Here is a 17,060-nt window from a genome sequence, read left to right as displayed (position 1 = left end):
AACTCAACACACTAGAACAATATGAAATATACAGACATACGAAAACACACCCCAACAATATTCTCAACACACAACTCAATTTCAAAACACATACACTCTTTGACTCTATATTACGAACGCACCCACACAGGAAACAAGAAGCGCCAAGACCAACAACGACCAGTTCCAAAGATGACCGAAAATAGGTTCGAACATGTTAACAAGGTACGTTAAAATTTAACACAAGAAAGTTATCATACGTATTCCGAAATATTATCATTATTTTTCCAACTAAAACAAAGAAGCACTTTTTTAAATCAAACTGAAGTTACAAAGCCTGAAATAGAAAGTAACTAATATATTCCCTTCAAAATATTCGTAAGTTTTAAAACTGTAAACTAAACCTGTAAAGTTAGGATTAAGAAATTCTGTGTGATACAATTTATAAACAGAACATAGATAACTGCCAATTCATAAATGAGAATGAGGATGAGGAGATGATGGTGATAATGACAACAATGGCAACAGTGGTGGTGGTGGTGGTGGTGGTGGTGGTGGTGGTGGTGGTGGTGGTGGTGGTGGTGGTGGTGGTGGTGGTGTTTAGTCAACTGTCTGAAGACATGTTGGAACCTCATAAGTGACACGAATAAGGTGTGCCAGCACAGGACATGGAACACAGTAAGTACTTTCGGATTCCATTATTAAAATCTGTTTTAAGTTTTATTAAACTATTTGTTTATGGTTTACAATATAACTTTCTACATTTCTGGAACATAGGCTGAGTTAGCTCTGTGGCAGCACGTCTGTCTCCAGACTAGCTGGCCCGGGTTCGATTCCCGGCGGGGTCAGAAATTTTTATGTAAAATTTCTACTTCGGGACTAGGAGAGGTGGTGTACAACTTCTAATCACTAAATTGTGCACCAATATGACTGAGTTAAATGCAAAATCTCTCCACAGTGCATATGTAGAGAAGGCATAAGTCACTGCTGATAGCGATTCGTCTGTTGGAGTCCACATCTGTGGAGTAATGGTTAGCGCGTCTAGCCGCAAAACCAGGTGGCCCGGGTTCGATTCCCGGTCGGGGAAAGTTACCTGGTTGAGATTTTTTATGTGGTTTTCCCTCAACCCAATATGAGCTAATGCTGGGTAACTTTTGGTGTTGGACCCCGGACTCATTTCACCGGCATTATCACCTTCATCTCATTCAGACGCTAAATAACCTAAGCTGTTGATAAAGCGTCGCAAAATAACCTACTAAAATGGGGAAGAAAAAAAAAAATTCGTCCATTGGCTGGAGATGTTAAGCCTGGCAGCCCCCCTTGGTGCTATTTGACAGGAGTAGACTATGTGTCGGCACTCCTTTCCTCCTCCTCCTACTCCTCCTCCTCCTCCTCCTCATCATCATCATCATCATCATCATCATCATCATCATCATCATCATCATCATCATCATCATCATCATCATCATCATCATCATCATCTTCAACCATTCCCTAAACTACACTTACACGAACATTTACACATACACTCACCCTAGTACATGACATAACTATCCACAGATACACATTATGCATAGCGTGACTCGCCAAAGTGGTGTGCAACTTGAAAATGAATCATAATCCTGCCATCTATCCGTAATATGCGGAACCCTAATCACGCAAGTGGAGTGGGTAGGCATTACACGCACATTTTTGGAACATATTTCGATGTGTGTTAAGAGGAATGAAGTTACAGAAGAGTGGAGAAATTTACACAACGCAGAACTACACGCATTATATTCTTCACCTAAGATAATTAGGAACATTAAATCCAGACATTAGGAACATTAAATCCAGACATTTGAGATGGGCAGGAATGTAGCACATATGGGTGAATCCAGAAGTGCATATAGAGTACTAGTTGGCAGACTTGAGGAAAAAAAGACCTTTGGGCAAACCAAGACATAGATGAGAGGATAATATTAAAATAGATTTGAGGGAGGTGGGATATGATGGTAGGGACTGGATTAATTAATCTTGGTTAGGATAGAGTCTGATGGTGGGCCTATGTGAAGGCGGCAATGAATCTCCAGATTCTCTAAAAGCCATATATAAGTAAGTAAGTACCGTAATTAATTTTAAGTGTTATGTTCTGCCTTTCAGAGTTTCCCTTCCCACAATTAACTGCAATGAAAGCTTCATCATCATATTCTGAATGGTTGTTTTCTAACTGTTCCTTAGACATTACACACTGGATTCTGTAATATAGATTAAAAACTACGTTTACATTAAATTATAATGTAGCAGGAACCAATTTCTAGCTTCAACATAGTGTATAGTTTCTTAGTCACTGTCTTCACTCATCTCATCAACTCTAGTCATTATTCAGATTGATGATGAATGCCTTCGCTTCGTCACTTGTGATTTCCTTGGCCCAGTCGTCTGTTTGAAGTTTTTCCACATGGTTGAAACATTATTCTACTAGGCAACACTGCATGACCAGCAATGCCAATCTGTGTGTGGAGGTAAGTGTCACTCGACTATCTGTCACAAGTGTCACTCGACCATCTGTCACTTCACCATTCCTATATCTGACAACAGCTTAGTTTTCCTCATCTTCCTGATTTAGTGGTAGTTACTTTAAGTTCCCATAATCATAACAAATTTACTATGTGTACAAAGACAATGAATTAAGTTGCTGTTGCAAAGTTAGGAATCAAATTAAAATTACGTAATGTCATTTTGACTATTATGCATGCATATTTATGAAATTTCCCTGTAAATAGTTTGTATAACACGTAATAAAATGACAAGTCATGACATTTTGGCGAGTACCTGACATGAGCATACATATGGCCATATTATAGTCCAGTCTTAATAAGAATTGTTTTAACAGAAAGAGATAAACTTAAGTCAAACAATATTATCTCTGCAGTAAAATAGGATTGAGCTATGAGAAACAACAAATAAATTAAAAGATGGAATCTATACTATGTACACTGCTGTACATTTTAATTGCAACTGACTACTCAGCATCCATGCAACAAAGGACCTTACTTACCTCGACTTTTAGTTTACATTATCAGTAATACCATCAGAACAAACCTCAATATTAAGATGTGACCTGTAGGAAATTCCTTTCTACTCAATGTAACACGTATGCTAAACCATATGAGTGACTGCAGTTAAAACTGTGCCTGGATCATCTCAGGTTTAGCCTTCGAAAAGCCAGACAGTTAAAATTACATGTCACCTATACCACTTATCCCCATTCCCTGTTCTCTTCAGACACAATATTTATCAATGAGTTCAATTTCTCATTATTTTTTATGTTTAAGATTAGATCATTTACCAGAGGAACAATGCTGCTATATCGAACTACTGGAGGCATAAAGCATTATGAAAACCATATAATTAATAATTTAGTTCTTTTTACTTGGTACCTAATGTTGCATTTATATGCTACTTAATAATTAAAATAAAGCACTTCATCACCAACATAAGCACTATTTAAAATTGTTGAAGATATGGTTGGGGCTATTCTGAAACTACATTGTTTTTAAATACAGAATGCTTGTAGATGCAACCAGAGGCTATCCTGGAACTATTGTCTCATAGATTATTTTATTCTGATTAATCTGATACATAATAAAAGAACGATAATTTCTAAAAACTTTTGTTTACCAATATTAAGACAAACTTAGAGTTAAACATACGTATTGATACATAAAACAAAATTATACATAAACATTAATAGCTCTTAACTTTGTTTGAACTACCGTCAAGTGGGGTGAGTTCAGAAGGTTTTGAAACATTTTTTATATAGTTTGTAAATTAAAAAATGCAATAAATATAGAAATTACCTAAATTGTTGGGTATACATCTAAGGAACAGATTCCCTAATTAGTTATTAATAGTTATTGATTACTGCAATTTATAGAAATTAATATAAAGTTAAGAACTCACCCCAGCATTGGGGTGAGTTGGGACATTAAATAGTTATTTATTTATGTCTGAAGTTGTCCCACTGTGAGGTGAGTTAAGACATAATTTCTTTTTGTTTTTTAATGTTGGGATAATAAGGCTATATTGGAATATAAAACATAAGTATTGCAAATTAAAATGACATATAATTTGCATGAAAACATTCCCTTTATTCCTTTACAAACACAAACTTTATATATGAAGACAAAATGTCTCCTAATATTTAAAATTATGTCTCCAATAAGCTTAAAATAATCAGCTGTGAATAGATCATATTAGAAATTCTTAACAAACAAAATCGTAAAAGTTGATAATAAACAATAAAAATAGAAGAAAGTGATGTTGATAATTAATTAGGAAAACTCTTTACACCTTTACACAATGTTAAAACTGGAACAAACTATTCTCAATTATTATTTTCTGTTTACAAATTCACACACTTTAGATTATTTTTTTTTTTAAACAAATTTCCTTTTGTCATGTATTGGAGTTTATAGCACTTTTGCAATTTGGTCTTTTGTTACGGTGTCCTCATCAGGCTCTTGTGGAAAACCAAACACTGACTTACTGCTTCCGTATGACGCAAAAATTTCACTTCAACATTCCTTGCCCCCACTTCATTTACGACACTAACAAACTGTCTTGTAAGTTTTTTCTTCCCCTGTTGATAAGTATAATAAATTAACAACTACAAATGCTTCCAGTTCTAGCACAGTCCCCTCCTTTTCAACCATCATTCAACGACGAACATTTGAGGTCAAGTTGCAGGGTAGCGGGCATGTCGGGTTTGCCACATTAAGTTTGTTTTCCAATGTTCATTTGGAAATTCCATACAGGTCAGATGCCTTCCTATAGGGTAATTTTCCCTCTTTAATGTATTTTACGGCTTTTTCAAGCTTCTTCCGGTCATAACGACCTCTTTGCCTAACACCCGGCTTACTTTTGTATTCACATGGCATTGCCCGAACTCACCCCACACTGTTTTCTTAGTCACAAATATGCTTACTAGAAGGATATGATAAACAATAATGCAACTGAACTGTGGCTTTCTAAACACTTTAAGAAACTGCAAAGTGCACAACCAAAGCTTTTCTTATATATCCCTCAACCTACAACTATGAAAGTATCCACATTGTAAAAATCTCAGCTATTGCATCGTAAAATTTAAAAGGCCAAACAAAACCAATCAGTGGAAACAGGAAGCACGTGTCACTTGCAGCATCTATTAAGGTTCTGTTAAGTGCGGGAGTCATTAACTCACACTGTAGTGTAAACTGACTGTCATAAAAGAGAGAGTAACAATACTGTCTGAACTCACCACTGTGTTTGAACTCACCTCACTTGACGGTAACCATACTTGTTTACATCACTGCAAATTAGGCACTTTAATGTCAAAAGCAAATTTAATTTGTCCTCCCAGCAATGCAAACTCTGGATCAGGTAATACTTTGATTATTTCAGCCTTGTAAACTGTTTCAATATCACCAACTTGAGGGAACTAATTCATATCTGGAAAAATGCCCTAACTCATATATGGAACAAAGGCCTAGTCACATAATATAAGGATGTAGCTGAAAAGGCACTAACTGCCAACAGGTTACAATATGCTGCATTCAAATGTTTTAAGTCTTATTATACTTCGTTTCAGTTATGTTATTTGACGAAGTAACCAAATCTTCCAATTCAGAATAACCCCATACTATATCTCAAAAAAAGAAAAAGAAGAAGAATCGTTAATTCAACATGAAAAAATGCTAAGAATACCAACAACAAAGTGGGAGAAAAACGACAATTACAACCAACTAATTTAAAAAACGCAAGAAAGCTTCCTATCAAAAGTTACAAACATAAAAACAGAGAACAATCTTCCTCAATCTAAAGAAAATATTATGATCAGAGAAAATCCTTCAACCTTTCAACCAATTAACACCCAACTGGAATTAGAAGAATCAGTTACAAAACCTGAAACATCGAAACCTGTATTGAAGGCTCTAGCATTGGAAGCTGTGAATAACAGATAACTTACACACCAGAAAAATGGTTACACATATACACAGATAGGTCTATAGCTAATAGTAATCCAGGATTAGAAGCTACATGTGAATTATTCTCATTTTATCAACCAGTTGGATATCATACGACAAATTTTGATGCAGAAATAACAGCCATTCATATTGTGTTACAATAGCTCTTACATAGAATAGACAAATTAAAAAAAAAAAACTGTCATACTCACAGATTCTAAAGCAGCATCTATGCACTGAACTCACATAAAATTATGTCAATCCAAATTCAGGAATGCCAGAAAATGATACAACAACTTCACAAGTTACAGAAAAATGTTCACTTGAAATGGATACTTGCACATTGTGGAATTACTGGCAATGAAACTGCTGATCTCCTTACATAAAAAGGCTCCAAATTAATTCGAAATAAAACTAAGAATTTACCTTTCATATCTATAAAAAAGATTAATTAAAAATAAATATAAAGACAAATATACAGAATTTACACAAACAAGCTAAAGATAAAAAATGGAATATTTTAATCAATAATCCAGAAATCATTCCACAAACACCCCGTAAAATGGCAGTAGCAAAATTTGGACTAATTACAGAACATGATTATTTAGCAAAACATTTAAACAAATTGGGTATCTATACAAATCCAAATTGTCCCCTGTGCAACAAAGAAGAGGAAATGGCTGAAGAACATCTTCAAACCTGTGAAGCACTAGATACTGGACAGCGAGAGAGCTAATGGCTTCACTGCCAGAGCCAAGCATTTGATAAAACAACAACATATTTCAGAAAAGCCCCAACAAAACAAGATCTCTAGTCCATGGATTATAACGAAGTTAAAAATATATTACTTCCATTATTCTTCGCACGGAAGTATACATTTGCTTATCCACTTTTCAAAAAACAAAAATATCTGTATATTTATGACACACACTTAAAATTGATTGTCAGTTACAATAATAAAAATTTCAACCGTCAATTGCTATGCTAATTGTTGGGTTCATTCACTTCAAATATCAACATCAACTGTCTTCTTATTCCATTTCTATCTGTTAGTCATCTAACAACATGTAAGAAATGTGTTCTATTGAGCTTACATTTCATGTAGATCAAAGAGAACGAAAATTGAAGCTGTTTTCAGAATAACCCCACTTTATGGTATTGTAAAATGTATGCTCAAAATCTTTAAATTGAGGATCTCATTTCCTATGATATTTCTGAATTTCTGATTACTATTCGTATTAAAATGTGTCTAAGCATAAACACGAAATGTTCCTTAGGAAGTGAATTTTGTTTACATTTTTTATGTATATCCATTTAAAGATTAAATATATCAAGGAAACAATGATTCACCAATTTTTCGAAATCCTGTAGGTATTTTAGCCTAATAGTACAAGTAATGCTTTAATAGAGAAACTTGATGATGGATATTACTAACATGGCACTCTGACTTCTGTGACATTCTGTATCTTCTATCTTGGGTTCAGGACTGGGACCTCGTGGTATATGGTTTGGACTTGGCACTTCTTCTTCCTCTGGCTGCTGAATTCCCATCTGTGGGTCACTCAGGTCACCACTCACTCCTGCACTGCCTGACAGACTTAAAGGTTCTGTCTTCACTTCATCCGGCAAACCCGGGGGCAAGTGTCGTGACGAGTGGTGATGTGGGCCTACACAAACAAGCACACAGGCACAGACTTACACAAGTCTTGTAGTGGACACAGCATTTCAACGTGCAGCCAAACCATTAACACACAACTTACTGAAATTAAGTTACATTAATTTACCTTTGCATTGCTGAGAAGTAAGTCTGATAATTCTAATGAAATAATGAAGAAAAAAAGTCAAGATTACTGTTTGAATGATATTTAGACTTGGAAAAAATATAGCTTTCTTATTTTGTAAAGCAAAAGATTAATCTAAATACTGTATAACTGTCTTAACTAGCTTATAGAGAGTAGGAATGAAAGAAGAAAATAGAAGAGATGTACGACAACACACTAAGTGGGAAATACATTAATCCCAATGTCTTGGTACAAGATTTATACTGAACATTAATTATTTTATATTGTCTTCAGCCTCTGTTGGAGACTGATGACTATGACGACGTCAATACTATCCTTTGCTCTTTTTGGAAGACCTATTTTTCAGAATTTTATTTTCTTTGCATGAAAAACAACTGAATAGACTACAGTGGACTATAGTGGACTTTATGCTGTCAGCAAACTGGGGGATACATTAAAAAGATTGATTGATTGATTTTCTTTGCGTAATTTCTCTCCCTTTCTTCATACAAAATTGGATACTACTTTTCTCTTCAAGAATGTATTTCGTAAAGATTCCAAATATCGAAAAAATAAGCATGGTAAACCCACGATTTTTATTCATCACTTCTACAATAAAAAAGTCTATGATTCCTCTAACAACAAGGAATATAAATTGGATTTGTTGCCTGCTGAAAGCAGTGCAGTGCAAAATCCATGTATGTTTATTTTCTTTGAATAATTAAGAAATTAATTTTGATATGTATATTTTACGCGCAAAGTTTTACATCATGATCAGACATTAGATTAAGTCAAGCTCAGGCTCAAGGCATTACAACTGACATACAGCAGTACAAAGAAAAGCCATGCGAGTAAATACGGTATTTCTTCCCATTCATATTCCCATTCCTATATATTTCCCTTAATTTGGCCCATCTTTCCCGTGGTCTTCCTCTTGGTTGTTTTCCTTTTACCTTTAGATTTAACATTCTTTTTGGTAACGTCTGTCTGAATCACTTCAGCCAACTGTTTTCTAATTTGATGTTAATTTTTCTATGTTCTGAGTGCTCACGCTATTGTTACTTATTTGGTATTTCCTTGTTCTATGTAAAACTGCATATTCCACTTTCACGTCTGAAGCATGGGGTTTGCTTAGATCTCTTTTTGTGTATGTCAATCTTTCTGAAGCACACATTAAGACTGGCTTGAAATTTAAAATACCTACGTTTATACATTGCTTTCTTGCTCTTTATAGGTTCCTATATCTTGGTTACAAATTAATTGTTTAATCATGTTGAATACTTTTAACTTTTCTGTATTTTTTACTACTCTCGTTCTCAATTAATTCATCTGCATTTATTTCTGATCATAAATATGTAAACTTATTGACCTTCGTCTTAATTTATATCTGACAGCTTAATATTCCAATCCTCATTCTATGGATATTTTCAAAACTGTCTTCTCGATGCTTACCTTTAACACGTTGACTGCCGCTTGAAGCGTATATACGTCTCACAGCACGTATAGGGACGTATATAAGCGTCAAGTGGCAGTCAATGTGTTAAATAACATACCAAGTGATTAGTAGAGATATAATCATCCCAATACATAAAAAGGAAAACAAAACAAAATATAACACATAACTTGGTGGTGGGGGGGTGGGCGTGGGGGGTGGTAGTAACCACCACCACCACCACCACGACTACTAAATGAAGAGTGACAAATAAAAGAGAGTAAAAGAGATAGTTGCACTTCCATAAGAAAAACAACATATTGAACATATTTTGATGTATTATTTTATTTATTTGAAGGTGTAACGCAAGAGCTACTTTTTTTTACATAACCATCAAGTTCATTTTAAACATTTGTCGTAATGTTTCACAAAATTTTGCTATGCCTTCTTCAAAAAATTCCCATCTGACATGTGATAACCATTCTTGCATCATATTTTGGACTTTCTCATTGGAGGCATATCACTGCTTTGCAAGGCTCACTTACACTGGACCAAATACATGGAAATCACATGACGAAAGATTGGGACTATAGAGAAAGTGTTTCCATACCTCTTACTTGAATTTTTCCAGCAGGACCCCAGTAACGCATGTCAAATGAGGTGTAGCACTGTCATGAAGAATCACAATACTTTTTAAAGTTTTCCTAGCTGTCAATCTTTAATTGCCTTTCATAGCCTTTCCAGGGTCCCACAATATGCTATTGCATTTTGTTGTGCACTTGGTCAAGAATTCAGTATACACAACACCTTGTTTGATGAAGAAAATGATCAGCATCACATTTCCAGCAGAGGAAACTGTTCAGCACTTTTTCAGGGGCAGAGAATTGAAATGTTTCATTCATGTGGCCTCTATTTCATTTCTGGTAAGATGTCATTGACCCAACACATCCCAGTCATGATACTGTCCAAAAAGTCACTTCCTCTTCAGTGCTAATGACCCGAACATGTGAGAACTGTTTAAAACAGCTGTTCCTCGTCCCATTATGTCCATAAGTAAGATATCCACAATGCACAAATTTTGTGAAACTCCAGACACACTCCAATAATGTGGTGCACACTTCCATGTGCAATACCAAATTCATCTGTGATCTCGTTCACTGTGATTTGGCTGTTTGTAATGAATCAAGCTATGAACGTGTTTACATTCTCATTCATTGCTGCAGTTGACTGCCTTTCCTACTGGTACTGATCTTCAATATCTGTGTGCAATTGCTTCGGGTGAAATTGCGTTGTTACTGTACACTTCATGCAACTGGCAATAATTTCAGTGCATCTCTCGAGATCTCAATTGCCGGTCCAATTCGTTCAAAAGGTGCTCAATGGGACTGAGCTCAGGATTCTATGCAGGCCAGTCTAACAGGTGAACATTATTGTCAGCATACCACTGCATGGTAGCAGCCGAAACATGTGGCCAAGTTTCATTGTCCAATTGAGTGCCATGTTGCAAGAGGAATGGCGACACATTCCAGTGGATATCCGCACAAACTAGTGGATTGCATGCGTGACAGGGTGGCTGCTGTTACAGCAACAAGAGGTGGTACCACGAGGTTCTAAAGGGGCAAAAACAATGCCCAATTACTTTTTGGTATATAGTGTAGAACAACTGTGCAAGAATGGCACGCTCATCCATCTCATTAATGTGAGTACCAACGTTTATTTTTTTTTTCAAGTTAACAAGTTAAAGATTATCCAAACTCTAACAGCTTTGAATTAAGTGTGTTCAAAATATCATTTTAGTAAATGTGTGAATAGAACGAAGTCACTGGTGGAATATAGTAAAGAGAAGTAACTCATACCAAACTAAATTGCACATTTGTGCGCACTTCTTTCTTGTAATAGCTTTGAATTATTAAAAAAACGAAAATGAATTTTCTTCTATTAACATTAATTTAATTAGTTAATAGTAATATAAAATTAATTGAATTAAATTAATTTTAATTAATTAATTAATTATATTTTAAAATATAAGTATGCTGGTATTCAAATATGCCACAAAAATGATAAATTTGCTTTCAAAGAGAACAAGAGTAAGGTGGTCCATGGAACTGTTCTCACTTAAAAAAGTGGTCCCCACTTCACAAAAGTTTGAGAAACGCTGCCATATTATATTGCAACTTCAATAAGAATTGGTACCATAATATTTATGCATATTTGACAACTGAATAATTATTATTCTTGCAAATTTTACAATAATTTTCATTCCTCATGGCCTTATTAGGACCTACAGTTAATTTCTACAAAGCAAAAAGTACATTGAACAAGGTTATATAGGTTAGTAGTTGTTACATTTACAGCCATCTTGTCGAATCGATTTCTCGAAATATTACCATCTACAAGATTAGGTTCTGAATTGATCACTCGAAATATTACCTTTGAGACTGATACAATAATACTATTATTTTAACCGTTGCTTACGAGATTATACAAGCTGGTGCATAGCGCTTGAAATATGGGCCTAAAGTGATTCCTGTGTAATGCCAATTCCGCCGCTTGGAACGCTGTTCAGTTCTTGATATTCGTAGCAGAACACTTAAATTACATTGACATTTGGGACATTTAAAGAATTCACCGTTGCTTATTAAATGCTTCGTACAATACTTTATGGTCAATAGACGTAATTTCAAAACGTCTACTTCTCAATTACATTAAAATGAATGGCTGTCATTCTTGATATTAAATATTATAAACTAAGGTACTACCTTTCTGTTGTTCAATTCATACACCGTACCTTTTCAGAAATAATGAAAGAAACTTAATGCATTTTACATGAACACTGTAGTCTACCTCTTCCACGTATTTATAATAATAATAATAATAATAATAATAATAATAATAATAATAATAATTATTATTATTATTATTATTATTATTATTTTACATGAACATTGTAGTCTACTCTTTTCACATATTATTATTATTATTATTATTATTATTATTATTATTATTATTATTATTATTATGTTCCAATGAATTAAGGTACTGTATTACTTCCATTTCCCTGAATTCAAAATTTAATCATTTGTAAGTGGGCCTAACTTTTCCCCTTCTTTTTTTTAAATATATTGATATTAAAGTGTTATGTTTTTACTAATGTAAACTGCAGTCACTATACACGATTAGTACAACTGTGCGATTTTTCTTGCACACCTTGTAGTGGTGAAATAAATATCTAATAGGGCTACTGATTAACCTATAGTGGATAGTAATAGCAAATGCTGTGACATTTTAGTGTGTGTAAACAGATTTTAAGTTAGGAGTTAGAATTAAATTAAATTAAATTAGAAAGTAGTCTGCAATATATGTGATTAGAAATGGTTTTCACATTTGACAATTTCCCAAAACATAAACAAATATCTCAGAATTCTAAGAGACTAATTTTTTTTAGAATTTACAGCGCATAGGCACATGCACATCTGCTCTCTCCGATCCCCATTTCTCTTCTATAATGTCTGCATCTCACTCCCCTGAGCTGTTTTCTGTCGTCACTCATAACATGTCAATTTAATGAAAACATAAAGAAAAATCTTCGGTACACCATGTGGTGATAGTTGTACTTTATTACAAGGAATAATTGTAGTAATTATTTATTATTTTATTTATTACTCTTAATAATAGGTCTATTAGATTTGGCTTAGAGGATGAGGGGAGTATGTTACACTAAACTTCGCATGCACAACATTAAAATCGCATGTTGTATCCTAAATAATGCAAATCGTATGTGTGTTAATATTCAGTAGTAATAATTAACCATTGTCGTGAAATATTTCGCCATTATAAATGATTTTTAATCATACTCTTTTCCTCAAATAATGCTACTGATTGTCTTAAGGCAAGACAAACTAAGAACTATACTAGTTTAATAATAATAATAATAATAATAATAATAATAATAATAATAATAATAATAATAATGATAATAATAAAATAATAATGAATGAAAGTAGAAGACACTGGTAGTTCACTTTCAGCAATTAAAACAAATTAGAGGGAACGAAATCTGAAGAAAAACTCGGAATTGAAAACAATCAACTTGCCAAAGTAAATGAACCAGATGAAGAAAATTGTAAATTCCATTAAGTCACAATGAAAATCTGCATACTATTATTTAAGAAGTCATCAATAAATCTCAAATAAGACTGTCATATGCTTGGAATATTTATAATCTTCGTACTCAATCAGTAATGTGAAATTAATCGAAGAATTTTCACGATACACAATGCTTAGTAATGGAACTATTCATCATTTAATAGAACTGCGAGGCGAACCTAGTGGCAGAAATTGTCATGACGCTTGGAGACCCACTCTTGATCGTGCTATGCGCCAGCTTGTATATAATCTCATAAGCAACGATTTTAACAGTTTGACTTCTTCTTTCTTTGAGGTCCAATGGCGTCAGATTCAATACTTTTCTTAATTTTTACTCTGTCTTTGAGAAACGTTGAAAGTGTCTATGCACTTATGCCATATTTTCTTCAAACTTTGCTTTTCTTCTCTCCTATGTCTAACTCTTTGATTTTATTAAACCATTTCATTTAAATATAAATTCAAACCACAACAAACGCGTCTATGGAAGTGCATTCAGAAAACTCACTGAAACCAAGGGTGACCAATGCGATAACTCATTTATTTTATTTTGAATTTATTTTAAGTAATTCTTAACTGCTTATTATGCCTAAACTCGTTAAAATAACTTTTTTTTGTAGCAGAATGAATTATCATTACGTTAAACTGACTAGTTCGTTACTTATGCTTTCTTTAAACTCAACATTTTTAAACATGTAAATTAATAGTAAAATGGCTAAGACTAAAAAATTATTTCGTTATTCTGAAAAATTCGTAACTGCGGCGTTCGTAATAGTGGCATTTCACTGCATATTCCATAATAATACTGTATCAAGTGTTCATATACTGCCACATCGTTCTTGTGTGGAAAAATATGATTAATCAATAACTTACTATAAAATTGCCTTTCTTTTCAGAATCTAATGGCACAAATCACACATGTAGTAATTAATTTCTGCATTAACAGACTATATCAAACACATGTGGAGAGTTTGTGCGCTGCACTAAGATGACAAATTACATCATGTATCATGGCAGCATAATACATTTTACGTTTCTCCACGAAGTTTGACACAGTCTCTGGATCGCAATGTTCTGCATCCTCTTGCTTCAAAGATAATGGAGAGCAAAAAGTTCGCCCTTTCAAAGTAAAAGAAAACTATCTATGCGCGAAAATGTGGCGTCGGGACCATAATTTCTCAATGATCATTGCGGTAAAACAATAGTTTGAGGAATGATGGAACCAGAAAAAAAAAAAAAAAAGAAAGAAAAATAACATTATTTATATGGGGCTATTTCCAGGACCAAAAAAAGTGGACGAAAAAGGCGGGAAAACGATAACTGGAATCATGCATCAAGGTTCCACTATAGTTTCGTATTTGTTGAATAGGAGCATGTTTTGTTTCTTGTCCAAGAATTCACAGTAGAAGATATGCTGCTCTTAGTGATGGTAAACATTTTGCTCATTAATATGTTCAAAACCAAGCTCTCAGACTCATTACTGGTGGAATCAAAACAACTCCAATAGATTCTATGAGATTCCTCACTAATATTAACAGCATCAAAATGACAATAGAAGAAAAAGCACTGATTCAATATGAAAAACTCATCAGATTACCAGGAAACAATTGGCATTCATACAGTCCTCTCTGTAGATTGAAAACTCAAAAAAGTTTCATATCCATTTTTCAAGAATTAAAACAGAACATCAATATCCCGAATTTAAAAGAAAACTTACAAATTAAACCAAACCCTTTAACTCTATTAAATATAGAATATAATCTAAATTTAACAGAAGAAATACTGAAATCAGAAGTAAACACTGAAATACTGAAACAATTGTCTTTAGAGACAATTAATATTAGGTACCCTCCACAAAACTGGCTTCATTTATACACCGACGGATCCTTGATCTCCAGAGAACAAGGTGCCGGTGCAGGTGTTACGTGCTGTCTCTTCTCACTTTATAGATCACTTGGATATGGAACAACAAGTTTTGATGGTGAAATAATTGAAAATAAGTGAAAGTCTCGGGAATCTTCTATGCCACATCAATACATTTAAGAATGCAGTTATATTGTCAGACTCCAATAGTCTCTAAACACACACCTTCATCTCAAACAGCAGAAATAACTAAAATGCTCTCTCAATTAATATCACTCAATAAAAGAATTGTATTCCAATGGATACCATCCCATTGTGGAATCCTGGGAAACGAGAATGCGGATGCTTTAGCAAAGAAGGGCAGCACTGCTACTTACACACCTGTTACTAAATCTACGTATTACTCTGTGAAAAGATTTATTAAATCTACATACTTAGACTTCAACAAATAAAATTTGAAAACACAATCTCAAGGGAAAAAATGGAACTTTCTGCATCAAAATCCACAGTTAATTCCCGATTTACCACGAAAATCGTCTGTAGCTACATTTAGATTGGCAACAGGCCATGATTGTTTGGCCAAACACCTGCATAGAATTGGAATATATCAGTCCCCTAACTGCCCATTGTGCAACTCAAACCAAGAAATGGATTCGGAACACCTCAAAATCTGTGCTTCATTGGCTGGTCATGATAATATCTTTGAAAAATATTGGAATGCAAGAGGTCAAATGACTTTATTGTCAAACGCCTGGCATTAGAAAACAACAACATTTTGCTCATTTCTCAGAAGATATTATTGTTACAACAAAACACAGTCTGATTCAACAGATATGAAAACTAACTTACCGGACTAATACAGTAATAATTACTGCAGTGTAGAATCAATTTATGTACAATAGTATGATTATGAACTCTGATGTACTGTCATCTGTTTAAGCATCCTCTTTATATAAACACAAAGGTATCCTGTGTAATACACAGTGGCAAACAGCTGCATTCTGTTTCCTCAATAATTGTTTTCTGCTAAAGAACTCACAGTGGGAGATATGCTGCTCTTACAGTGAAGGTAAACATTTGCTCATTACTCAGAAGATATTAATTTTAGGACCCATGTTCATAGGATTTTTATTTCTTGTTTTGATGCATACTATCACCCCTCTAAATATGGGAACCTTTTTTCAGAATACCTGTATAGTTTCAATAAAATCTTGTTTATGTATTAAACTCATAACCACTTATAAATATGCATTCAATGAATTATTTTATGTACATGACTTTACCTTAATTTTTCTTAGTTTTAAGAAAATGGCAGTTGGCCCACTATGGGTCTCAGCCCTTCATGTGATGGCATCTAGTACGCGAGTAAATATGGTACTCCATAGATAGTTCTAGAAAATTACAGAAATATTTTTGAATGTGGAACAAATCTATGCACATTTAGGCCATTGATATGGGTCTTTTGTGCTACTTCCAAATTTTGACGTGAACAGAAAATTATAGATAAATTTTGTCTGGGATCTCCTCATTCAGGAACATGGTTCTTTCACATTCTATAAATCTACGACATGGGACTCAACTTCAGTTTCCTTCTAAAGGATGCCATGCCAAGAATTTTTATGGTCTTTGACAATGTATGAACTGTGAAATAGGAACCACCATCAGAAATGCCAATGATTATGATACCTGGTGCGTGGGACTGGGGTCCAGGTGGTTGCAGTTGAAGGGGTGAATGTGATGCGGGATGGATCATTCCTGGGGGAAGACTGCCCGGTGTGTGGGTTTGTGGCTGTGGAGGTTGCTGCTGTTGCTGCTGCTGCATGTTGGCTGCAGCCTGTGCATGAGCTCTGCAAAAAAAAAAAAAAAAAAAAGAAT

The 17,060-nt window shown here is 34.2% G+C and overlaps 1 protein-coding gene across 14 annotated transcripts in view; it reads right to left on the bottom strand.

The window, feature by feature from the left end:
• The window catches only part of Gug (arginine-glutamic acid dipeptide repeats grunge), a 257,116-nt gene that overhangs the window by 80,765 nt on the left and 159,291 nt on the right, over positions 1-17,060 (bottom strand). For all 14 annotated transcript variants that reach the window (XM_069825198.1, XM_069825188.1, XM_069825191.1 and 11 more), the window contains 2 exons: positions 16,872-17,032; positions 7,402-7,633 (listed from right to left, as the gene is read on the bottom strand). In XM_069825198.1, the coding sequence (XP_069681299.1) occupies positions 7,402-7,633; positions 16,872-17,032 (393 nt within the window). The remainder of the gene's footprint in view (positions 1-7,401; positions 7,634-16,871; positions 17,033-17,060) is intronic.

The sequence above is a fragment of the Periplaneta americana genome, chromosome 1 (genome assembly GCF_040183065.1).
Source record: "Periplaneta americana isolate PAMFEO1 chromosome 1, P.americana_PAMFEO1_priV1, whole genome shotgun sequence".
Lineage (NCBI taxonomy): Eukaryota > Metazoa > Arthropoda > Insecta > Blattodea > Blattidae > Periplaneta > Periplaneta americana.
The sequence above is the reverse complement of the archived record's forward strand: the minus strand, read 5'-3'. Positions and strand labels throughout refer to the sequence as shown.